Source organism: Tursiops truncatus, chromosome 2 (assembly GCF_011762595.2).
Source record: "Tursiops truncatus isolate mTurTru1 chromosome 2, mTurTru1.mat.Y, whole genome shotgun sequence".
Taxonomy (NCBI): Eukaryota; Metazoa; Chordata; class Mammalia; order Artiodactyla; family Delphinidae; genus Tursiops; species Tursiops truncatus.
This window is the reverse complement of record NC_047035.1, coordinates 114,622,773-114,647,983: the sequence shown is the minus strand read 5'-3', so window position 1 is coordinate 114,647,983 and position 25,211 is coordinate 114,622,773. Positions and strand designations below refer to the sequence as shown.

The window sequence follows — 25,211 nt, the reverse complement described above, 5'->3', positions numbered from 1 at the left end:
ACCACCCCACCCCTACAGGACACTCCCAGCATCTGCATCCTTCAGCCAATATCAGGCACGCCACCACCACCACCACGCTCTCTGAGGATACATGAGTCTGTGCCACCTGCAGGAAAAAGCACCTTTTTTTCTTCCTGCAAAAGCAGGTTCCCTGTGGGCTGTGCCTGCCCAGACTGGGGCCTTTTTCGAATGCCACTGTGTATACTCGTGGCAGCCCTGATCACCATCATCCCCACCACTGTCTTCATCACCTTCACCTTCGTCGCTTAAGCACTTCTCAGTTCCTGAGACCCTACCATGTGCTCTGCATACTCGTTGCTGAGATCAGTATAAAGGCAAAATTATACAAGGACCTGATCTTGGAAGAAAATTAGTTACAAAGAAAAGAAAAACAAGGATGATAGAAAAAGGAAAGAATACATTGCATTCAAATGTGCCAACCTTGATCTGGTCTTTAAGACCCAGAGTAATACATAGAAAGGAGCAGTTATTGCAGGCTGTGGAGTCTGGGATGCTTTCTAAAAGTGATCCAAGTCTTCCTTCAGTGTGGTATCTGGTTTTGGCTGTTAGAACAAGATACCACAGGCTGGGGGGTTTAGATGACAAATATTTATTTCTCACAGTTCTGGAGGCTGGAAGGATGAGATCAGGATGCTGTCATGGTCAGGTTCTGGTGAGGGCCCGCTTCCTGGTTTGTAGATGGCCGTCCTCTTTCTGTGTCCTCACGTGGCCACATATCAACTCTCGCATGTCTCTTCTTATAAGGGCACTAATTCCATCCATGGGGCCCTACCCTCATGACCTAATCATCTTGCAAAGCCTCCACCTCCTAATACCATTACATTGAGAGTTAGGGCTTCAACGTAGGATTTTGGGGAGATTTCAGTTCATACAAGTTGGGAAATGAAGGAACTTAATAATAATGAATCCCCCCCTCCACCACCCATGTATGTGTTCAGGGCCCAGAGCACTTTCTTAGCCAGTTTAATTTCTTGAACAACCCTGAGAAGTGGGGGCAGATGTCTAGCTTTGTTTTAGTCGGGGAGACGCTGAGGTGTGGAGGGAGGTGAGGACAGGTGTTAGCCATCTCTGAGACTAGGTGGTCCCATGTCACTCAGCCTCCCCATCCCCCCAGAGTTGGGGAGCTGGTGGCATTCTGGTCAACCAAGACTTTGCAAGGTTACTGGGCCCAAGGTCATAGAGCTGTTGTGTTCACCTAAGCAGCTGCTTTAGAGGCAGAAGTGGGATCTTCCTTGGAGCCACAGCTGGGGCACTGGTACTCAGGAGCTGCCTGCCCTGCCTGGTCTCTAGTGCCCACCCCTCCTTATACAGAGATGTGTCCGCTAAGCTGGGCAATGGCATGCTGACAGCCCTGGGGCTGGTTTCTGGGCCCCAGTGGGGCTAGGCTGCCAGGCGCACAGCTCTGTCTACAGTATTACGCTGTGCACCAGGCTTACAGAGGTGAGATGCCGGAGAGTCCCGCCTGGCCCTGGGTCCAGCTTGCTGTGTGGATCTGGCCACATCACTTGGCCACTTTGGGTTTGAGTTGTTTTATTTACAAAACGGAGCTACTGAAAACCACCCTTCCCGCCCTGGGCCAATCTAATAATTTGCAGGCAGCCCTGGTTCAAATCTGCCCCTTCTGCTGCCACCATGACCAAGGGCAAGTCCGTTTACTTCTCTGAGCCTGGGTGTAAAAGCGTTAACAACATTTTCAGCAAAGGGTTGTTGTGAGTTTGAATGAGATGATGACTGGGACCGTGTGCCCGCCCCCTCAGGTTCGGTGTTACTGTCTCTCTGTTGCCGGGGACACAGGGGTGATGGGACAGCTAGAGCTGCCATCCTCCAGGAAACTTTCCAAGGTCTGTTTCATCCTTTCAGCTCGTACATCCAGAGTCATGCTACTAAGGGGGCCACAGGTGGGCGCAACCCAGGGGGTGATACACAGTAGTATTCATCTTTGGTTTCTCCAGACCAAGACCCAGGCTAAGCCTGTATTCCAGAAGGGGAAACTGAGGTCTCAAGTATCAGAATATCCTGCCACCAGCTACGGGGCTGTTGCTAAAAGACCACTAGACAGGGGTTGAAATATCTAGGGTCTGTTTCTTTGGGTCTCAGGTTCCCCCATCTGAAATGGGCTTAAACTAGGTCTCTGTGGCATTTGACAAGTCTTCAGGTTTGGCCCAAAGCCCCTCTCCAGGAAGGCTCTCTACCTGGGAATAATATGGAGGGACCAGAACTAGGGGTGGGGGCACCTCCAGAGTCTCCCAGGCCAGAGGCAAGTCTAGAACTTCCAGAGACCTCTCTTTAGACTTCTTTCCATCTCTGTCCCCTCCCCATCCTGTCACCATGGTGACCCCTGCTGAAACCAGACCAAGAGGCAGCTTGGGGAGGAGGGAGGTGGGGCAGGGATGCTGGGATGTACGCATCCTTGGCCCTGCCCAGCCACACCTCAGCCTCTTGCTCAGAGCCACAGGAGTGGAGATACACGGGTGGCCATGGTTGCTGTACCTTATTAAACTGTACAGGAGAGCATTACTACTCATACATGTTAACTAATCATAAGGATTAATTATTAATAACTTATCAATAATGGTTTGCAATTTGTTGAATACTTCCATACCCAGTACTAAGCACTGTATATGTATAATTTAATCCTTTTGACAACCCACTCAAGGTAAGAAATTTTATCGCCATTTCCCACATGAGGAAACACGATCAGAGAGGTTCGGGAACTTTCTCAAGGTCACACAACTAGGAATTGGGTAGGAGTTGGGCCTGGGATCAAGGTCTGTGTGAACTTGGAGCCTAGGTGTCTGTACTGCCCCCCACGCAGTTCCATGGCTGCCTTTGGCAGAACCCGCTGCCCCTGGGAGGGTCCTGAGAGTCTAGTGACAGACTTAGGGAAACACCATGTCCCTGGTGTGACCGCAGACCATAGTACCCCGAGGAGCCTCTGGTGGGCTGGCTCTTCTTCGTGTTGTCCTCACAGCCCAGGTGAGCTGCCCGTTTCCAGGCTGTGTGGGGCTCTACGTGCCCTCCCTTCACGTGTCCGGCCTGGGTGGCTGGACTCCCCATGGGAGCCCACCCCCGTATCTGCACGGATCCCAGGTGGAGTCCCTCTGGAGCCCCACAGCCTGCAGGCTGCTTCTCCCAGGGCCAGCCTGACGCCTTCCCACCCTCGCCACGGCCGGGACCTGCACTGAGCTGGGCGCGCTGCCCAGTGTGTGCAGAGCATCAGGGCCTGCAAGCAGCTGCGGGGTCTGCCCAGGAGCGGGCAGGCTCCCAGCTAATTGGGCCAATCTCTCCCCTCTGCCCGCAGATCTTCCACATGACCTACGACCTGGCCAGCGCCGTGGTGCGCATCGTGAACCTCATTGGCATGATGCTCCTGCTCTGCCACTGGGACGGCTGCCTGCAGTTCCTGGTGCCCATGCTGCAGGACTTCCCCGACGACTGCTGGGTGTCCATCAACAACATGGTGGTGAGTGCCCAGCCCTCGGCCCTCCCTCCAGGTGCGGGGGGAGGGGACCGACGAGGTGCAGATGGGCAGAGCAGGTCACGTAGGGCCTCGGCGGAGCCCTTGGCTCTGTGCTGCTGCCTCTGCTGCCTTACAGCCTCCACTGAAGACGGGAGCCTCGCTCTTTGGCGCTGGTTGCACCCAGGGAGACTAAGACCAGGGCTTCCTCAGATTGTATCAGGTGTGGGAATACCAGGCTGGTGGCTCCTGCCCTCCTATCTCTGCTCCCCGAGGCTGACCAACCATTAAAAGCCAGCAGAGTCCTAGGAAGGAGAAACCAGTGAGGGGCACTGTGGGCAGCCCACATGGACTCCCAGATCACACGTGGCTGCCGCTTTCTGCTCCAGCAGCAGAGCTGGGCTGTCCCTCTGCACCCTCCTCCTGCCTCACCCCACAGGCACACAGCCCCGTCCTAGGTGGGGTCCTGAGCAGGGAAGGCAGGTTCGAAGGAGCCTGATCCCCTCCCTCCCCATCCACCCTGTGGGTGGGTGAGAGGAGCCGTGGGGCAGGGTTCCCCAGCCTCCTGTGAACAGGGCATGCTCCAGGCAGGGTGGCGGGTCCCCTGGGCCTATGGGCCTTTCTCTGGCTCTGCGAACCCCTGCGTCCTCCTCTCACTCCCAGTCAGTTTGGTTTGGTCTCTAGGCAAACGCTCAGGGCCCCAGGGGAGGAAAAACTGGCTTTGAAAGAGGTGAAAGAGACCCTGAGGCATCTTTCAGCATCAAACAGGCCTTTGCAAAACAGCCTTTTGATGAGCTAAGTGTAAATGAATCGGCCACGTGGATTGAATTTCCCGGTTCCCAGAGGCTCAGCAGTAAGCCAGAGCCCTGGCTGGAGGCAGCTGGGGGCTGCCTGGGGATGGGGAGCCCAGGCCCCCTCTATCCCTGGAGATCATTGACCTCCCACCCTCTGGAATGAGAGCCCCTAGACCAGCTCAGCTGTGTCCAGGATGGTCTGAGTGAGCTTGAACTTGGCACGCAGCGCCTGTGCCTTCCTCCAGGTGCTGGGAACAACCTGGTGATTGCGGAAGTGCTTAGGGCTCTGGGCAGGGGTTCTGGGCGTGCAGTAGGGTGGCTTTCCACATTCATGCTAACGCATCTGCCTCTTGAGCAGAGAGCACTGGGGAGGTGGGTTTATCCGGTGGCCCCTTCATTTGGGGCAGTTTCTGCTGTGGGAGGGTGACAGGCCCACACATGCATTAAATTCAGGAGATGGCCCTTCCGAGCGCAGTGTTCCCACACTGAGCCTTCCTGGAGACACCGACTGGCTTTGGAGACAAAAATAGCCAGGAGCCTCGCTCCCTCTCTCCCTCCTCCGCCCCCAGCACTGTGTGTGTTTCAGGCCATCCACCTCTGGGGTGGGGGAGGGTAACGAGTGGCCACAGCCCTGGATGGACGCAGGCCGGGTTCACACAGGAGGCGACTTAGCTCGGCAGCTCTCTAACTCTGCTCACCCAAAACGAGGGCAGCGTTTTCGGCTCCGTCTGCCCGAGCTTGTCCCCCCAGGGGAAGCATATCTGGTTTTATAATTGAGGTCAGTGGGGAAATGGGCTTCACTTGGCGGTAGTTCGGTGCGGGGGATGGAGCTGCTTCGGTGAGCTCAGGACAGCGGGGTGGCCCAGCCTGGAGCCCTGGCTGCCGGGGAGGCTCCAGGCTGCCCCCGGGCTGAGAGGTCTGGGGCTGTGGAGGCGGTGGGGCGTTAGGCGGGTGCCCATCCCTTCGCTGGGGCTTCTGGTCTGAGCCCTGCCCCTCCACTGCCAGAGAAAGGCCTAAGTGAGGGATCCACTTGGTCACCACGGGCCGCTAGTGTGGGCCTCCCTGCCCCTCACCCGAGGCTTTCAGCCAACAGCAAGGTTGTAAGCCCAGGCCTCAGCCACTGGGAAAGTGAGGCGGAGGGGTGAGAGGTAGCAGGGACTTTTCTAGCTCTTCTTGAGAAGGGCCTGCCCTCCCCTTGGCCCAGGCCCCTCCCCCCCTCCCCCCACCTGTCCACCTTTGCGTCTGTCCACAGAACAACTCCTGGGGAAGGCAGTACTCCTACGCGCTCTTCAAGGCCATGAGCCACATGCTGTGCATCGGGTACGGCCGGCAGGCCCCGGTGGGCATGTCGGACGTCTGGCTCACCATGCTCAGCATGATCGTGGGTGCCACCTGCTACGCCATGTTCATCGGCCACGCCACCGCCCTCATCCAGTCCCTGGACTCCTCCCGGCGCCAGTACCAGGAGAAGGTAGGCTGGAACGCTCAGGAGAACCTGCCCGTCGCTCCTTCCCACAGGGAGCACAGGCTGCCAGCCACCGGGCCCCAGAGGGTCCAGGCCCCTGTGACGGGGGCCCCCGTATGGGTGACAGATGGGGGCGAACCCCTCCTAGGTGAGAACTTCTTCAGCCCCCCAGCCTTAAACCTCTAAATGTCTTTTTATTGGTACCCCGTTTTCCTCCTGCTGAAACTGGGGGCTTGTCTCTCCTGACTGAGGGCCCCTTTCCCTCCTGACCTCCCCACCCCGTGCCCACTCTCCCCTCCAGCCTCCTCCTCTCTGAGGGCCTTCCCATCAGCATTGAAACTTGCTCCATCTCTCCCTTTTTAAAAACGTCTGTCCCTCCACCATTAACGGGCTTTGCCTCCCATCTTTTCTGCTGTCTGCCTCTTTTCCATGGACAAATTCCTAAAACCAACCGACCAACCAAAAAACTCACATTGTTTACGGCTGCTGAATCCACTTTCTTCTCTCAGCCCATTGAGTCTGAGGTTACCTCTACCCTCCGTGTTGCTGAAGCCAGGGGGTCCTTTGGGGTCCTTGTCTTGCTTGGCCTCTGACAGTTATGACTCCCTGCTTGGCTTCACACTTGTTTCCATGACCACGCACTCTCCATTCTCCTCCCTGCTCTCCTTGGCTGGCTCGTCTTCTCAGTCATCCCACATTGGGCCCCTGGTGGCGTGGGCCCAGCTCTCTGCTTCTCTCTCCCCCATCTTCCTAGGGGCTGCTCTTTTCCCACCTCACCCTCACCCCACGCTCTGTGTCCATCTCAGTGCAGTGGGACCCAAATAGTATAGTCAGCCCCCACCTCTTTGGAGCGCTAGTAGGTGAAAATAGACTCCCCTGTTTCTGATTGTTCCTGGGGTACAGGGACTTCCCTTACATCTCAGTGTGGGGAACATCTGTTCTTGCCTAATGGTGCCTCCTGTCCCAGCCATGCTTCTGAAGATCCCCGCTCTCCACCCACAATCCAGGGATGGCCGGAGCAGCACCCACCCATCACCCCCGGGGTGAGCAGGAGCATTTCTTATTTGGTGAAGCCCTGGGCACTTAGGTTCACAAGTCTCTTGTGCCCAAACCTCTTTTTAAGGCCCCTGCTCTACCCAGCCCCTCTCCTGGGCTGGAGTTGCTCTTCAACAAAAGACAGCCTCCGCCGAGGCCATGTTTGGATACATGCCCCACCTGATGGGTCCGGCCTCCTGGCTTCAGCCTCCAGTCCCTCTAACCCACTGCAGCCCATTCTGCTGCCTCTGCCAGTTCGTTACAACTGATGGGAAACAGCTCCTTCTAGAGTCTGTGGGTGAGGCCTCTCTGGTCCACAGTGTAACACAGAAGAGACCGACGTTTAGAGGAAACTCGATCGACCTCCTGGTCAGTGGGTCTCCTGTATCTGGGAGTTGGACAGTCCCTGTTGTCGGCCGGCCATCTTCACAGTATTGAACATGGTGAGGAGTGGACACTCTGATGGCGCCCCTCCTCCACTCCAAGCGGCTGGGAGTCAGGGCCACACCCACACCGAGGACCTCAATCTCACAGGTCGGCCGTAAAGGCCCACAGGGTCTGTGCCAGCTCTGGTCACCAGCAGCCGAGACAGGGTGGTGCGAGCTGGGGCAGTGGGGCCGGCTGGCTAGGGAGTAACGCCCTCTCCCTCTCTCCTGGGACTCAGTACAAGCAGGTGGAGCAGTACATGTCCTTCCACAAGCTCCCGCCCGACACCCGGCAGCGCATCCATGACTACTACGAGCACCGCTACCAGGGCAAGATGTTCGACGAGGAGAGCATCCTGGGCGAGCTGAGCGAGCCGCTGCGGGAGGTGAGCTTTGCGGCTGCCGGCCCGGGAGGGGGTCCAGGCCTTCCTGCTGGGCGGCTCCCCTCACCTCCACCTCCCTTTCTCAATCCACCCTGTCTGGGGAGCAGGAGATCATCAACTTTAACTGCCGAAAGCTGGTGGCCTCCATGCCGCTGTTTGCCAACGCGGACCCCAACTTTGTGACCTCCATGCTGACCAAGCTGCGCTTCGAGGTCTTCCAGCCGGGGGACTACATCATCCGCGAAGGCACCATCGGCAAGAAGATGTACTTCATCCAGCACGGGGTGGTCAGCGTGCTCACCAAGGGCAACAAGGAGACCAAGCTGGCGGATGGCTCCTACTTTGGAGGTGAGACAGCCAAGGGGCCCTGGGGGGATGGGGCAATGGGCTGGAGAGACACCGAGGATGACATCACAGACCCTCACGCCACTGCCTGGAGGCGGGTGTCCGTGAGCCCAGGGCATGGGTGGTCCCAGAGACGAGAAAGACAGTCTGGTACCCATTTGTTTGGGGGCTGGCATCCCCGATGCGGTCACGGCCTAGGGGTGGGGCCTTGTGAGCCTGTCCAGCTTCTGTCCCAGACAGCGGGGCCCCAGGTCAGGGTGGGGTGGGGGATCCTTTGAAGTCTGCCGGGGACCCCCCCACCGCAACCCCCTCCCCCCCCGTGACTCCTGCCGTCCTGGCAGAGATCTGCCTGCTGACGCGGGGCCGGCGCACAGCCAGCGTGAGGGCTGACACCTACTGCCGCCTCTACTCGCTGAGCGTGGACAACTTCAACGAGGTCCTGGAGGAGTACCCCATGATGCGGCGGGCCTTCGAGACGGTGGCGCTGGACCGCCTGGACCGCATCGGTGAGGCGGCCCGGAGGGAGGGTGGATTCCCCCCGCTGCACAGGCCGGGCGGGCTCCCCTCTCCTCCCACCCTACCCTGAGCTCCTGCTCTTGTTCTGTGGCCCAGGCAAGAAGAACTCCATCCTCCTCCACAAAGTCCAGCACGACCTCAACTCAGGCGTCTTCAACTACCAGGAGAACGAGATCATCCAGCAGATCGTGCAGCACGACCGGGAGATGGCGCACTGCGCCCACCGCGTCCAGGCCGCCGCCTCTGCCACTCCGACCCCCACGCCCGTCATCTGGACCCCGCTGATCCAGGCGCCGCTGCAGGCCGCCGCCGCCACCACTTCCGTGGCCATCGCGCTCACCCACCACCCGCGCCTGCCCGCCGCCATCTTCCGGCCTCCCCCGGGGCCCGGGCTGGGCGGCCTCGGGGCCGGGCAGACGCCCCGGCACCTGAAGCGGCTGCAGTCCCTGATCCCGTCGGCGCTGGGTTCCGCCTCGCCCGCCAGCAGCCCGTCGCAGGTGGACACGCCGTCTTCCTCCTCCTTCCACATCCAACAGCTGGCTGGATTCTCTGCACCCGCCGGACTGAGCCCGCTCCTGCCCTCGTCCAGCTCTTCCCCGCCGCCTGGGGGGGGCAGCTCCTCCTCGGCACCCACGCCATCCGCTGCGGCGGCCGTCGCCGCCGCCACAGCCGGGTTCGGCCACTTCCACAAGGCGCTGGGAGGCTCCCTGTCCTCCTCGGACTCTCCCCTGCTCACCCCGCTGCAGCCGGGCGCCCGCTCCCCACAGGCCAACCAGCCGGCGCCCCCGCTGCCCGGGGCCCGGGGCGGCCTGGGACTGGCGGAGCACTTCCTGCCTCCCCCAGCCTCGGCCAGGTCCCCGTCGTCCAGCCCCGGGCAGCTGGGCCAGCCTCCCGGGGAGCTGTCCCCGGGTCTGGCCGCCGGCCCACCAAGTACGCCAGAGACACCCCCGCGGCAGCCTGAGCGGCTGTCCTTGGCGGCAGGGGCCTCAGGGGGGGCCTCTCCTGTAGCCTTTACCCCCCGAGGAGGTCTCAGCCCCCCTGGCCACAGCCCAGGCCCTCCAAGAACTTTCCCAAGTGCCCCTCCCCGGGCATCCGGCTCCCACGGTTCCTTGCTCCTGCCTCCGGCATCCAGCCCCCCGCCACCCCAAGTCCCCCAGCGCCGGGGCACCCCGCCCCTCACCCCGGGCCGCCTCACCCAGGACCTCAAGCTCATCTCAGCCTCTCAGCCGGCCCTACCCCAGGACGGGGCACAGACTCTCCGCAGAGCCTCCCCGCACTCCTCTGGGGAGTCCGTGGCTGCCTTCCCACTCTTTCCCAGAGGCGGGGGCGGCAGCGGGGGCAGCGGGGGCCTCGGTCTCCCCGGGAGGCCCTATGGTGCCGTCCCTGGCCAGCACGTCACTCTGCCTCGGAAGACATCCTCAGGTTCTTTGCCACCCCCTATTTCTTTATTTGGGGCAAGAACCACCTCTTCTGGGGGTCCCCCTCTGACTGCTGCTCCCCAGAGGGAACCTGGGGCCAGGTCTGAGCCAGTGCACTCCAAACTGCCCTCCAATCTATGAGCTGCGTTCCCTCCCTCCCTCCCTCCCTCCCTCCTTCCTTCCTTCTCTCCTCTTTTTTTCTCCTTTCTTTCTTCAGGTTTAACTGTGATTAGGAGATATACCAATAACAATAATAATTATCATTAAAAAACCCACACCAGAAAAACAAAAGAGCAGAAAATAACCAGGTATTCTTAGAGCTATAGAATTTTGGTCACTTGCTTTTATAGACTATTTTAATACTCAGCACTAGAGGGAGGGGGGAGGGGAGCAGGCAGGGCCCAAATGCAAAAGTGAGAGGAAGGCAGGTGGGTTCTCTGGGGCTTGGCAAGGGTGGGGGTGACCCATGTTTGGGATACCTAGAGCAGACTTGTCATTGTATTCATTTTAGGGCAATAGCCACCACCAGGCCCTTAGCTGTGAACCTGGAGCCCCACTCTGCTAGGGGTCATCCCATTCCTCCAGGAAGGGCTGCCCTTGGGTTTGTTCCTGGGGAGCCTCAGTCGCCTGAGTCCTTGGGACAAACGGGCCAGGGCCCTGAGAGTCTTGCATTTTTTCTACTGCAAACTTAGCAAGATATGTATATGAATATGTATATGTATATATATGTAAGATGTGTATATGTATAGTTATGTAGTGCTCTGTAGAGCCATGTAGATAGCCACTCACACGTGTGCACATGTGTGTGCAATCTAGTTTAACCCCATGTTGCCAGGACACCCAGGTCACCTTACATCCAGCAACCTGCCTTGGCCCTCAGGCTGGGCACCACAGGGCCTGGGGGAAGTATTCTCTCCAGTCCTCAGGGAAGAGGACCCACCCCCCCCCGGCCCGGGCTTCTCAGCAGGCCCCCTCTCTCCCCGTCTCTGGTCTCAAATCCAGTCCCAGCCTGACCTCTTACGTGGAAGCAGAAGACTCCAGGCTGTGCCTCTCCTTTCCTGTAGGGCCTCAAGCACATTCCCATCACCTCTGTGGCCCTCAGTTTTCTCATCTGTACAGGGGGAGGTGAGGGAAGCTTCTATTTATTGAGTCTGCTCTGTGCCAAGCACTGGTTTAGCACTTTACACACATTAACTTCTTCAATTGTACAAAGGCCAGGAGGTGTAGTTACTTTGATTCTTCCCATTTCACAGATAAGGAAACCAAGTTTTGGTAATTATTCCAGAATCGCATAACTACAAGTGGCAGAGCTGGGACTGATCTGAGATTGTAATCCAGGCCTACCTGAGGCCAAAGCCAATGTTCCTTTCATTAGAAAACTGTGTTGAGAGGGGCTGAATTCAACAGACCAGAGTTTAGAGGTAATCAGACCTGAGTTCGAATCCCGGACCTGCCACGTCTTAGCTGTGTGACCTTGGGCAAGTTATCTGAGCTTTCTGTTACCCCATTTGTAAAATGGGAATACTTATGGTACCACCTCACAAGGACCTATGAGGACCAGATAAGAAAAGTAGTACGTGTGAAATGCCCAGCCCAGCGCCTTGCACATATCATAGTAGGTGCTCAGTAAATCATGTTTCTTCTGCCCCCTCCTCACGTGCCCAGCGCATTGCCCCAGCGAGCTATGGTGAGAGCCTGGGGAGCTTTGGCTGCGGGCTCCAGGGCTTATGATCTCAGGACACAGGAGGTGGCTGCAACTTTCTAAGGGCCTAAGGAAGATGTGTGGCCAGTGGTGGGCTTGAGCCAGGCCTCCAGGTGTGGGAAGAGTTAGAGGGAGGGAAGGAAGGAAGGAGGGAGGGGGGGTGTAGGATGGAGTGCACAGCGGGGACATGACTGAGGTGGATGTGGAGTTGTGGAGTCAGGGGCTTTGGGAAGGGATCCAGAGGCTGGATGGTCAGAGGGAAGGCCTTAGATGACAGGCTAAGGGGACTGACCTTGATTCCGAAGGCAACTAGGAGCCAGAAGCAGGTCCAGGGCGGGGGCCATTGTGAAAGCAGCTCAGACACCTGCCAGAGACAAGGCCAGTGGTCTGCCCACTGCCTGAAGAGCGGGAGGAGGTTAGGCTGCCAAGACCTGATTAATGAGGAGGGCTGGTACTGCCTTGTCCATCTAGAACCCTCCTCCTTACTCTTAAGCCAGAATGTTGACAAGATCAGGTTTTGTCCTGGGATGTGGACAAAATTTCTCCATAGATGGGTCACAGGGAGTGTGAGGCAATAATCCAGGGAAGAAGAGAGTGAAGGATCCTGGGATCTTAGGGAGAGACGAGGAGCCACCTGGCCTTGGTCTCTACTGGGCAGGAGAAGCCTGCTTGGGCCCAGGGAGTTCTCAGAGCTGGAAGTAGCAGCACTCAACTTGAGTTCTGCATCCAAACTCAGTCTAGTCCTGGCGGGGGCAGGGAGGGAATAGGAGTTGGGTGGAGGGTCCAGGGCCCTGCCCAGCCACTCCAGAGACTGGGAAAGCCAGGTCCGGTCAGTGGGCCCTCCCATCCCCAATCCCCCACAAGCAATTTTCAAATCTTCCATTTTTAAAACAGAAAATGGTAAATGCGCCGAGTTGTATATTCTATTTCAATAAAAAAATTCCAGTAGCTGCTGCCTTCTTCCAGGGGCCAGGGATTGGGATGGGGGGAATTCGGGAGCCTCAGGAGCCAGGCCCTGGAGGGCAGTGGGACATGGTCCCTAGAGCACGGGGCGCTTGTGTGCACAAGCCTGTGCCCCACGAGCAGGCAGGCAAAGCTGCAAGGGAGTGCGAGGTCTGGCTATGGACAGAAGCTCGCACTGTGGGCGGGGCTGACGAGAGTCATTAAGGAGGAGGGTGAGAAAGAGAGTATGTGTCCTTTCTCTGCTAGTGTAGGTGCAAGACCCTGACTCAGGTCCTTCCCACCCCGGCTGTGGGGCTGCAGAGTCCCTGGGACTCCTTGGTGCTCCCTGAAGGAGAAGGGTAGTCAGTGTGCACGTGAACTGCAGTTGGATACTGAAGAGGGGGATGCCCTCTTAGCTTGATTAGATGGGCCCTCAGATGGAGGGTGGCTGGGGGACAAAAGGTGACCAGGCTGGGGGGTGGATGTCATGCCCAGGACAAAAGGTTGCATTTCAGAGTGGCCATGGAGGGGCCACAGCCCGTGAGCTCCTGCTGGGGTTGGGGAATCTGAGAGGCCTCACTGTTAGGAGGTGTGGCACCTACTCCCCACTGTGGTAGGAGGGGTAAGCCTGACCCCCAGACCCTCTGCAAAGCCTTCAGATGGCTGCTTCCCCCACCCCTGGCCGCAGAGGGTCCCCGAGGGCCCTCGGAGCTGGACCTCGCCATGTGGGAGAGAGGCAGTGATCCGCCGCTGGAAAAGTGAAGTCCCAGGGGCTCCCAGCGTGGCGCAAAGATTGCTGTGTAGCCCGCCCTCCGGAGGGGAAAGTCCTCAGAAAAGGGCAGGGAACCCGTCCTCATCCCCATCCCCATCACTGATTGCTTAGTCGATGCTGTTGCCATGGTAACCGGCCTGGGAGTCCCGTTGCTAAGGAGGCAGCTCAGCAGGCCCTGCGTCCCCATGACAACTGCCCCCTGCAGCCCAGGCAGCGGTGGGTCCTCTGGGACGTGCGGGGGGCAGGGCAAGGCGGGATGCAGGCCTGGCCTCTGGGTCTATGGGGAGGACTTTGTGGACAGACAGCAGCTGCGGGGTGGGAGGGATTAGCTGCGGGCCCAGCCAAACTGCAAGGGGTAGATCCAGGAGACTCACCCCCACCCACCCTATGCTGGATCCACCCCAGGTCCACACAGGGCCTTGTTCCTCCACTGGGGCCTGGAGCAACTCCAGTCACTATCTTCTCTGTTCCCTGCCTTCAAAAGGTCAGCAGTCTGCTTAGTAAGCACCTACTGTGTGCTAGGCACTTGGTGCTTTCCTGTTCTCTCATTCCATCCTCACAACAACCCTAAGGGGGGTAAGAATTAGCCTCAATCACAGTGGGCCAAAGGGCACCGACTCAAACCTTGTTCCTCCCATTGGTGGTATGTACCGAGGGCTGGGTGGTAGGCGCAGTCTGTCTGTGCAGGCAAGAAAAGGTGCATAGTCTGTAGAGAATTTAAAAAGAAGAATAAAAATTACTAAAAGTGGTTTGCTTCTTCTTATCTTTCACCATCACCAGCTACCAGCGATTCTGAACAGTCAGTGATAAAATACTCCTCCCCACCATGGCAGACAGCCAGCCCCCCCCCCCCACCAGAAATGCCACCGAAGCCCCTGCTTTGACTCCAGCGAAAACCTGCCAGCACCGGGGTAAGGTCTGAAGGCACCCTCTCTGCCCTAGCAGGGCTAAACCAGATTGGGGTTTTTAAAAGAACATTTTAAAAGTTTAATAAAATCCCTCCCTTGACTCCATGTCTCTTCCCAGCTGCCGCTCCCATCTTCTCAGCCAAACTTCTGGAGATCTGTCTGGACTCCCCACCCTCCTTTCCCTTCCTCTGAGTCACATCTTCCTCCACTGCAATCTGGCTCCCCCCTCTTCTACACAGGACAACTGGGTCCTCCATGGTCCTCACTGTGAAATCCAGGGCGGATTCCTCGGCTTTGTCCTGCGGCCCTCCCAGCAGTGTGTGGCCTGCTGACCAGCCCTCCCCAGCTTTCAGGACCTGCTCTCCTCTCGCTGCTCTGCCTTCCTGTTCAGCCTCAGCCTCAGAAGTAAGGGTTCCTTCTCCTGAGGCTCAGTGCTTCTGGGCCCCTGGCTGTGACCCCCATCTTCTCACTCCACATGTGCTTCCTGGAAGCCTCACCTGTGCCCATGGCTTCCCCAGATTTTCCCCTCAGTTCAGGCCCCCACATCCCCTGAGCTTCAGCCTGGGTGTCTGCTGCTGCTGCCCCCATGCGGTTCCTCATCCTTTTCTGGTCAACCGTGGTCCTTTTATTCTTTCTTGAGCTTGCAGCTTCCAGTGCATTACAGAGCGAGTTCTCTCCAACCTGGCCCTCCCCCTGCTGATTTTGCATTTTCACTCTTCTCTTGAGGGTGGAATATTTCATACACACAGAAGAAGATATAAACATAATAGATACTTAATATTACAAATGGGATAAACAGTCATGTACCAATCACTTGGTTTAAAAAATAGAACGTAAGGCATACCTTTGAAGGCATCTGCTGGTCCCCATCTGTATCCCTCTCTCGCTCTCCAAGAGAAACCACTCAGCTGAACTTTAATTTTAGCACCCTGTTACTTCTCATGATACTTTGTACTACAGAAATAAAATGTCTCCAAACAACGTGTTCAGTTGTATACCAAGGTGGAAGGGTGAGGATTGGAAGTAGTTGTCTTTGTGGGGAGGAGAGCTTTGTCCACAGTATTGTTCAGAATTGCTGACGCATCGGGATGAGCAGCAGCAGATTCAGTCCGTTTTATTATTGTTTTAAATTTCTTTACAAATAATGTACCTTTTCATTGCCTGCGCCGGGGTGGGCTATACCTCTTCCACTTTCATATACCACTGAATGTATTGTAAATTTTTGAACTTTATATAAGTGGCATCCTGCTGTATGTATTCTTCAGTAATCTGCTTTTTTTTTTCATTCAATCCTGTAATTTTGAGAGCTTGTTGATGCATGGAGCATAGTTTACTCATCTTTACTGCTGTATAGCATTCTGGTATCTGAATATGCCACCACTGACATATGTGTTCTTCGGGAGACAGATATTTCAGTCATTTCCAGTTCTCACTATTCCAGACACTGTTGCTACAGACGTTCTTGTTTGTGGCTCCTGGTACAGATGTGTCAGAGCATCTCTAAGCTCCGCATCTAGGAGTGGAAGAACTGAGTCATAGGGTGACTTAATCTTCACTTAACAAGATAATGCCAAGCCATTTTAACTAGTTCTAACAATTTACACTTCCACCTGCAGGGCATGAGAGTTACTCTTAATCCACATTCTTGCCAATGATTACAATCATCAGATTTTCTTATTTTTCCCAGTCTAGTGATATCTAATTGTGTTTTAATGTGCAAATCCCTAATTACTAGTAAGGCTGAATTTTTTTTTGCGTATTCATTTGCCATTTATGTTTCCTCTTCTGAGCAATATTTTTTCATGTATTTTGCCTGATTTCCTGTTGTTGTCTTTTTGTTGATTCATAAGAGTTTTATACACATACATCTATTTGTTCATTGTACGTGTTGTAAATATCTTCTTCCAGTGTATGGCTTATATTTTCTTTCTTATTTTTGGTGTTCTTTGATGAATAGAAGTTTTACATTTTAATGAGATCAAGATTAGTGATTTTTTTTTTTTTTTTTTTTTTTTTGCGGTACGCGGGCTTCTCACTGTTGCGGCCTCTCCCATTGCACGGAGCACAGGCTCCGGACGCGCAGGCTCAGCGGCCATGGCTCACGGGCCTAGCCACTCTGCGGCATGTGGGATCTTCCTGGACCGGGGCACAAACCCGTGTCCCCTGCATTGGCAGGCGGACTCTCAACCACTGCGCCACCAGGGAAGCCCAAGATTAGTGATTTTTTAAAAAAAAGTCTAGTACTTCCTTAGTGCCTTTTTTGCTGGTTTAAGAAACCTATCTTCCTCTGTTGTTATAAAGATACTCTTCTATATTAATTTTTAAACCTGTGAAGCATTGCTTTTCACATTTACTTAACTTACTTGACCTAGACTTTGGGTATGATGTCAGGACATGGTTCAATTTCATTTTTGCCCCATGTGGACAACCAACTGTTCCTACCAATTTACAATGTTACTTATATATCACATCTGGGTCTATGTCAAAGCTCTCTATTCAGTACCATTAGCTTGTCTATCCTTGTTCAAACTGTCTTAGTTACTGTGGCTTTATAAAGTGTGTAGATCTTAGTAGAGCCACCTTCTTCTTATTAAGGCATATCCTGGCTACTCTAGTCTCTCTGTGCTACCATATACTTTGTACAATCAGTTTGTTAAGATGCATGACGAACTCAGTGGACTTCTGCTTTGAAATAACATGAACGTTATTTATTAAAATTTGTATTCCTATGGATGAATGGGGTACAACTCTCCCCATATTTGGGTCTTCTTTAATGTTTCTTTTGTATTAGGGCAATTAGCACTAGTGACCCGAACAGAAAAAGCCCAAAATTTCAACGGTTTAACACAATGAAGATTTATTCCAGCTCAGGTAAATTCCCCTGCAGGCCAGGCAACTACTATCCTTACTGATACCAACTTGATCCTGTGGTCTCCAAGATCACGTGGAAGGAGAAGAGAGAACCGGAAGAGATGACGGATTCTGAACTACTTCTCTCCGGACGTGACACACCTCACTTCCTCTCATGCTCGGTCATCGCTTGGCCACAATGTAACTGCAAAGGAGGCTGCTCTATGTGGGGGGAGCACATGGAATATTTGCTGGGCATTAACTGTCTGCCAAATCTTTCACATGGCTTTATAGTTTCCTTCATGAAGGTTTGTGCATTTTGTTAGATTTATTCCTAGTACCTTTTATTTTTGTTGCTATTGCTAATGTACCTATTTATATTTAACAAAAGTCACCACTTTTCAGTGTACAGGTCATTGGGTTTTGACAAATTTACTCCGTCCTTAGAACCACTTCAACAATGAAGATAATGAACATTTCTGTCACTCCTCCAAATTCTCTCCCGTCCCTTTGCAGTCAGTCTCCTACTCCTGACTCCTGGCAATCTGCTTTCTGTCACTAAAGTTTTGCCTTTTTTAGAATTTCATATAAATGGAATCATAAAGTATGTCATCTCTTGTGTCTGATTTCTTTCATTCAGTCTATAAAGCCTTTAAGGCCTGTCCCTGTGGTTGTGTGTATTGTGGAGCAACCTTCCCTGGCACGAATATGCCAGGATTTGTTTATTCCTTTACCCACTGGCGAACAGTTGGGTTGTTTCCAGTTGGGCTATTAAGAATAAAGCTCCTATGAACATTCATGTTCAAGTCTTCAGGTGGACATGGATTTTCATTTTTCCCTAGTGGCACTGTTGGGTCATTTGGTAAGTATACATTTAAACTTTGTAAGATACCACCAGATTATCTTCCAGCACTGGAATACTGCTTTGCACTCCCACCTTCAAACTGCATGAGAGTTCCAGTTACTGCACATCTTTGCAATACTTGATCTTGTCTTTTATTTTTACCATTCAAGATGGTGTGTTATGTTAACTCCTGGTTTTAATTTCCATTTCCATAATGACTAAAGATGCTGAGCATCTTTTTTGAGTGTTTATTTGCTATCTATATGTGTTCTTTGGTAAAGTGACTGTTCAAATCTTTACCCATTTGTTTTCACTGGGGCATTTGTTTCTTATTATCAAATTATAAATAATATATTCAGGATACAAGTCCTTTATAAGATATATGTTTTGCAAATATTTTCTCCCAGTTTATGGCTTGCTTTTTCATTTTCTTAACCATGTCTTTCAAAGAGTAAATATTTTTAATTTTGATGATGTTCATCTTATCAAACTTTTCTTTTATAATTAGTGTCTTTTGACAAGTGAATTAAAAGGGTACACTAAAAAATGTTTACTTAACACAAAAGAAGGCAGTAACAAATTAATAGAGGGACAAAAAATAAATACCTATATAAAACAAATAACAAAAGGCAAAGTGTAAATCCTACCTTATCAGTAATTAACATAAAATGTAAACAGATTAAGCACTCAAAAGGCAGAAATTGGCAGGATGGATCTAAAAACCAATATCAGTTTGAGACATATATCTCTCTCAAAATTATATTACATAGTTTTAATATATAAATACATAATTATAAATATATTAACATTAGTCATTAATATATTAAGAATAGAGAATGCTATTTGTTGATATATTAATATATACTTTATATGTATTATATATATAATCCAGTTATGTACTGTTTATAAGAGACACACACTAGATATTCAAAGACACAATAGGTTGAAAGAATGTGATAAGATATATCATATAAACATTAGCCAGAAGACAGCTGGAGTGGCTATACTAATATCAGACAAAGTAGACTTTAAGACAAAATTGTTGCTAAAGACAAAGGCTATTTTAAGATGATAAAAGGATCAATCTGTCAAGAAGATTTAACAATTATAAACATATATACACCTAACAGCAGAGCCCCAATATTCATGAAGCAAACCTGACAAAATGGAAGGGAGAAATAAATAGTTCAGCAGTAACAGCTGTAGACTTCAATACACCATTTTCAATAATGGATAGAAGACCAGCAAGAAAATAGAAAATCTGAACAACAATATAAACTAACAGGCATCTAGAATCCTCCACCTAACGACAGCAAAACTCATACTCTTCTCAAGGGCACATGAAATATCTTCCAGGGTAGACTGTGTTAAGCTACAAAACAAGCCTCAGTAAATTTAAAAGGGTTGAAATCATACAACATGTGTTCTCTGACCATCATACAATGGTATTAGAAACCAACAACAGAGGGAAATTTGGAAAATTCACCAATATATGGAAATTAACACACTTCTACAGAACAAGTGGGTCAAAGACGAAAGCACAAAAAATATTAGAAAGTAAATTCAGATGAATAGAAACAAAAACACAAATACAAAAACTTATGGGGTGCAGCAAAAGCAGTGCTCAGAGAGAAGTTTATAGCGGGAAGCTCCTATATTTAAAATATAAAAAGACCTTAAATCAATAATCTAAACATTCACCTTAAGAAACTAGGAAAAGAAGAGCAAACTAAGCAAAGCAAGCAGAAGGAAGGACTTCATAAAGATTAAAGCAGAAATAAATGAAATAGGTAATAGAAAGACAACACAGAAAATCAGCAAAATCAAAAGTTGGTTCTTTGAAAAGATGAACAAAATTGACAAATTTTGACAATTTGACTACTGACCCTCTTGGAGACAGTAAGGCAACTGAGTACATTTCCAAAAATGATGTAACAGAAATATGTACTCTTTGCAAAACACACATGCTTTTGTATAAGGTGGATGGACACAGTATTAAAGTGCTGTCAAAACTCTTAGCTAGGGCTTCCCTGGTGGCGCAGTGGTTGACAGTCCACCTGACAATGTATGGGACACGGGTTCGTGCCCCGGTCCGGGAAGGTCGCACATGCCGCGGAGTGTCTGGGCCCGTGAGCCATGGCCGCTGAGCCTGCACGTCCGGAGCCTGTGCTCCGCAGCGGGAGAGGCCACAACAGTGGGAGGCCCGCGTACCGCAAAAAAAAACCAAAAACAAACTCTTTGCTAGAGAACATTCTTCCCCCTGGTAATTATGACTCTGGGATAGAATTGCTGTTACCAAACCAAAATTTGGGTCCGCTCACCCACAGCATGCAGTAAAGCCAATCTACAGGCACTAGGTTGTGGTGAAGGAAAGTGTAGCATTTATTATAAGGTGCCATTGGAGTCCGGGACAGTTAGTGCCCAAAAAGCCTGAACTCCCTGATGACTTTCAGCAAAGCATTTAGCATCCCAGCGTATGTGATCAGCTCATGTACAATCCTCCGACTGGTTGATCGTGAGGTAACAGGGTTGGTGTCACAGGGGTTAACATCAGTCCTTAGGTGCCAGTAGGTCTGGGGTCTACCATGCTCCTGGTCATCAAGTAGTTAATTTCTTCCATTTGGTGGGAGTTTTAGCATCTGTGAAACAACTCAGGAAATGTGCATCAGATACTGTCATCTAGGTACTTCAGAGAGGAGTTAAAGCAGAGGATATAGGGTAAAGGTCTGCCCCATAGGGAAGGCCCCATAGGGTCCCGCTCGGTTACATTGCCATTTTGAAACTTCCCAAGTAAAACATGTTTTGGGTTTTTTTTTTTTTGTTTTTTGTTTTTGCGGCACCCGGGCCTCTCACTGTTGTGGCCTCTTCTGTGTTGCGGAGCACAGGCTCCGGACACGCAGGCTCAGTGGCCATGGCTCACGGGCCCAGCCGCTCTGCGGCATGTGGGATCTTCCCGGACCGGGGCATGAACCCTTGTCCCCTGCATCGGCAGGCGGACTCTCAACCACTGCGCCACCAGGGAAGCCCAAAACATGTTTTGATTTCTGTGAACAAACTTGAAATTGCAGTTTCTTTGATCTGACAGTCCATAAAAAAAGATCTGAATAAGTGTTTCAAGGAAAGTTTTCCTTGAATATTTATGCAAATATTGCAATGTTACCTCATTTGGGGGACATCAAATTAACTCTGTTAATTCTTTTTTTAATATAAATTTATTTATTTATTGTCTGCATTGGGTCTTCGTTGCTGCGTGTGGGCTTTCTCTAGTTGTGGCAAGCGGGGGCTACTCTTCGTTGCAGTACGTGGGCTTCTCATCGCGGTGGCTTCTCGTCGCAGAGCATGGGCTCTAGGCACGTGGGCTTCAGTAGTTGTGGCTCACAGGCTCTAGAGCGCAGGCTCTGTAGTTGTGGCACACAGGCTTCATTGCTCTGCGACATGTGGGATCTTCCTGGACCAGGGCTCGAACCCGTGTCCCCTGCATTGGCAGGTGGATTCTTAACCGCTGCGCCACCAGGGAAGTCCAACCCTGTTAATTCTTTATCGAAGAAAATAAACTTGCTACTTGCACACACACACACACACACACACACACATAAAGAGAGAGCTTGACTGCCAAAAACCAAAGGACAGAGATAGAGAAGACTCAAAGTACCAGTAGGAATGGAAGATGCAATATTACTATTAACCTTTAAGAAGCGAAGAGAGACATAAGGGAACTCTATGAACAACAGTACACCAACAAATCAGATAACCTAGATAAAATGGACAAATTCTTAGAACACACAAACTGCCAAAACTGAATCAAGGAGAAACAGAGAATCTGAAGAGACCTATAACAGGTGGGGAGATTCAATTCGGAATAAACTTCCCATAAAGAAAAGCCCAGGACCAGATGGCTTCACTGGTGAATTCCATCAAATGTTTAGAACCACGAACACCAATCCTTCACAAACTCTCCCAAAACATAGAAAAGGAGGGAAAACTTTCCTTACTCGATGAAGCCAGTATTACACGGATACCAAAACCAGCTAAAAAAGTACAAAAGAAGACAACTACAGACCGATATCCCTTATGAATATAGACACAAAAATCTTCAACAAATTCTCAAGGGAGGTGAGGAGCTTTACCTATTTTTAAAATACAGCGGTGCCAGTCAGGCGTCCTTGGTTTCGTTTCCTGACAGGTGGATTTCTCCTGGGCCACCCTCTCACAAGTTTCCCTTCCAGGTCCCAGGGCTACTCTCTCTGCTTCCAGGTTCCTGGTATTAGGCTTTTCCCCAGGGAAGCACTAGCTTCCCTTTTTGTTTGCCACTTGGGTTGTTTCTTGTCCTCTGTTGGGGAAATCCCTTACTTTCTTTTGAGCAAATAATTTACAAGTCGTTCTGTTGTAATTTAGCCAGTATCTGAATCTTTCCTGCTTTTCAGATCTAGTGCAAGCAGTGCTGGAAGAAACTCTGTTTCCTTTCTCTAGTGACTTCCCCACCATTCTCAGAGGTACTTACTCTGTGACTGGCAGACGCTGCAGTCATGGTTGGAAGTTCCTTCCTCACTTTACCAGATCACTTGGTCAGGTCTCTTAGCACTTTTCATGCTGGATGGTAGTTTCTGTCTGTTAAATGTCTGTGTCCTCCTGTAGACTGTGAACACATCAATAGAGACGGTCGTACTCATTCCGCATCCTCAGCGCCTGGCATGCAGTCAGTCTTCGGGAACCTTTGTGAAACCATGAATGACTTCCAGCTTCTAGGGTGAGGAAGACTCTCTTCTGACTGGCCCATAATATTCCTTCTCTCACACCACCCACCCACCCACATGGAGATCTCTTTGGCTTTAACTCCAGCCAGGTTCCCTCCTGTGTGTTGATCTAGAATGTTCATCAGCTAGTTCTTTTGCCATTTCCTAAGCAACTTTGTCTATGGGAGCCTGATCCATCATTCTGCCTTCGAGAATAGATCCCAGTTCTTCCTGTCCGCTTACAGAAAGCTGCCCAGAATTCTCAGCTGGGGTTTGAGTTTATGGAAAAAACTCATCTTATTCTGAACTCACTAGGACTGACCCCCACCTGTGGCACCTGGCCAAGGAAATGCAGCTCGACTGGGCCTAGCATTACCCTTGCAGTGTTCCAGGGATTTGGGGGAGCATAGCAGCAGCTCTGTGCATCCTCCATATCCTGGGGCCCCGGCACTTAATCCAGTGACAGGAGGCCTAGCACAGTCCTAGAAGCCCCAGCACCATGCAGGATGGCTGGGATCTGTTCTCAAGGTATCTGATGCCCATGTGAAGCAGGTTAGCTTCCTACCTCTGCACTGGCCTCCTCCTCCCTCCAGACAGAAAGTCTCATTAATTCCTAGACTCAGCTCAGCCTTACCTCTGCTGCGAAACCTTTCCGAGTACATGCCCTCAGGAAGGATTAGGATTTTGTCAAATTCCCCCAGCACTGGGCCACAGTGACTGCAAGTCCATCTTCCTCACCTGTCAAGTTCATTGAGTCAACACCTCTAATGTGCTAGGTACTCAGACCTAGAATACAAAAACAAGCATGATTGTTTTCCTTAAGGAGTTCACAGTGTATTAGAAGAGACAGAGGACAGGAACAGGAACCATCAGGTTCAGCTGACTGAATGGTTAGGCTGGGTGTTTAAAGATAAATAGAAATTTACAACGCAGAGAAAGCCAGTAGTGAGGGTAGGGGGTAGGGAGACAATTTGAGGCAAAGGGAAGAGTACACAGGTCAGACTTCATGGCTTATTCTCTAAGTGCAAATTGGTCTGTATTGCTAGGGCCAAATTTGGGTCAAAGGGCAGATTAACTGACAAATAAAAGCCAAGAGGTAGACAGGGCCACATTGGATTCTATTTTGCCGGGCAGGTGACACGGAGCCATCGCACGATGTTGAGCAGGGGAGAGAGGCCAGATTTGAATTAGAAAAATAAAATCAGGCCGCGCCGAACAGCAGCCATGCAGCACGCACCTCCCGATCCCAAGCGGCTTTTGCAGCCTGAGCCCCTAGAGCTGGGCCACCCCGACCCTGGGCTGGAGTCTGTGGCCAGTGAGGAAGCGGAGGGGGCCCAGGACGAGGGCCCCCGGGGACGGCACAATGACAGAAAATAATTTTCGGTTGAAGAAGATAGAAATTAATGTTTCAGAAGCAGAAAAGCAAACTGGAAGAAATGCCATGAACATTCAAGAAATATATACTGCTTACCTCATTGAAACAAGGTCAGTTGAACATATTGATGGTCAGAGTGTCCTAGCAGACTCACTCTGGAGGCAGTAGAGTGAATCTGAGTTGTTGAGAAACTACCTTTTAGTATACTATCCACATATTGTTGTGCCACCTCTACCAGAAGAGCGAGCAGAATGTGTTTGGCATAAACTCTCTGCTGACAACACTGACAAGGATTTCATGGAAAGACAATGAATTGGTTTAGAAAATTTCCTCTTGAGAGTTGCTTCATATCCCGTCCTCTGTAGAGACATAATCTTCTATTTGTTTTTAACACAGGCAGGCAACTGGAAGGAGACTGTGAATGAAACAGGATTTCAGCTGAAGGCAGACTGCAGGTTAAAAGCGTTTAATGCAACATTCAGAGTGAAAAACCCAGACAAGAGATGTACTGAACTAAAACACTACAGTGATGAACTACAGTCTGTCATCGCATATCTTCTTCGAGTCAGAGCGAGAGTAGCAGATCGACTGTATGGTGTATATACAGTATATGGGAATTACGGGCGAGTTTTTGGTGAGTGGAGTGCCGTAGAAAAAAGAAATGGGTGATGGACTGCAGAGTGCTGCTCATCATAGGGAGGTGTATGCATCTTCTATCGATTATATTTTGGAAGATGAAGAACATTATGCAGATCAGTTAAAGGAGTACCTTTTTTATGCAGAAGCCATGCATACAATGCGGGCTGTGTGCAGGAAACATGAACTTATGCAGTATGACTTGGAGATGGCTGCTCAGGACTTAGCATCCAAGAAGCAGCAGTGTGACAAACTGGCAACTGGGACCCTGAGAACATTTTCTTTGAAGGGAATGACTACCAAGCTCTTTGGTCAAGAAACTCCAGAGCAGAGAGATGCCAGAATAAAGGTGCTAGAAGAACAAATAAATGAAGGAGAACAACTTAACTCTAAAAATCTGGAAGGCAGAGAATTTGTCAGAAATGCTTGGGCTGATATTGAACACTTCAAAGAACAAAAGAACCGTGATTTAAAGGAGGCCCTCATAAGCTATGCAGTCATGCAGATCAGTATATGCAAAAAGGGAATTGAAGTTTGGACCAATGCTGAGGAATGCTTTAGCAAGATATAATCCTGTGAAATGAGTTTCT

General features: G+C 51.3%; 1 protein-coding gene and 1 pseudogene across 1 annotated transcript in view; both read left to right on the top strand.

The window, feature by feature from the left end:
- Positions 1-10,000, top strand: part of HCN4 (hyperpolarization activated cyclic nucleotide gated potassium channel 4) — a 41,494-nt gene extending 31,494 nt beyond the window's left edge. Inside the window, exons 3-8 of the mRNA XM_033852621.2 lie at positions 3,323-3,484; positions 5,525-5,743; positions 7,437-7,583; positions 7,688-7,928; positions 8,267-8,431; positions 8,538-10,000. Of these exons, the coding sequence (XP_033708512.1) occupies positions 3,323-3,484; positions 5,525-5,743; positions 7,437-7,583; positions 7,688-7,928; positions 8,267-8,431; positions 8,538-10,000 (2,397 nt within the window). The remainder of the gene's footprint in view (positions 1-3,322; positions 3,485-5,524; positions 5,744-7,436; positions 7,584-7,687; positions 7,929-8,266; positions 8,432-8,537) is intronic.
- Positions 10,001-23,834: 13,834 nt separating this feature from the next.
- LOC101318215 (sorting nexin-4-like) lies at positions 23,835-25,211 on the top strand (annotated as a pseudogene).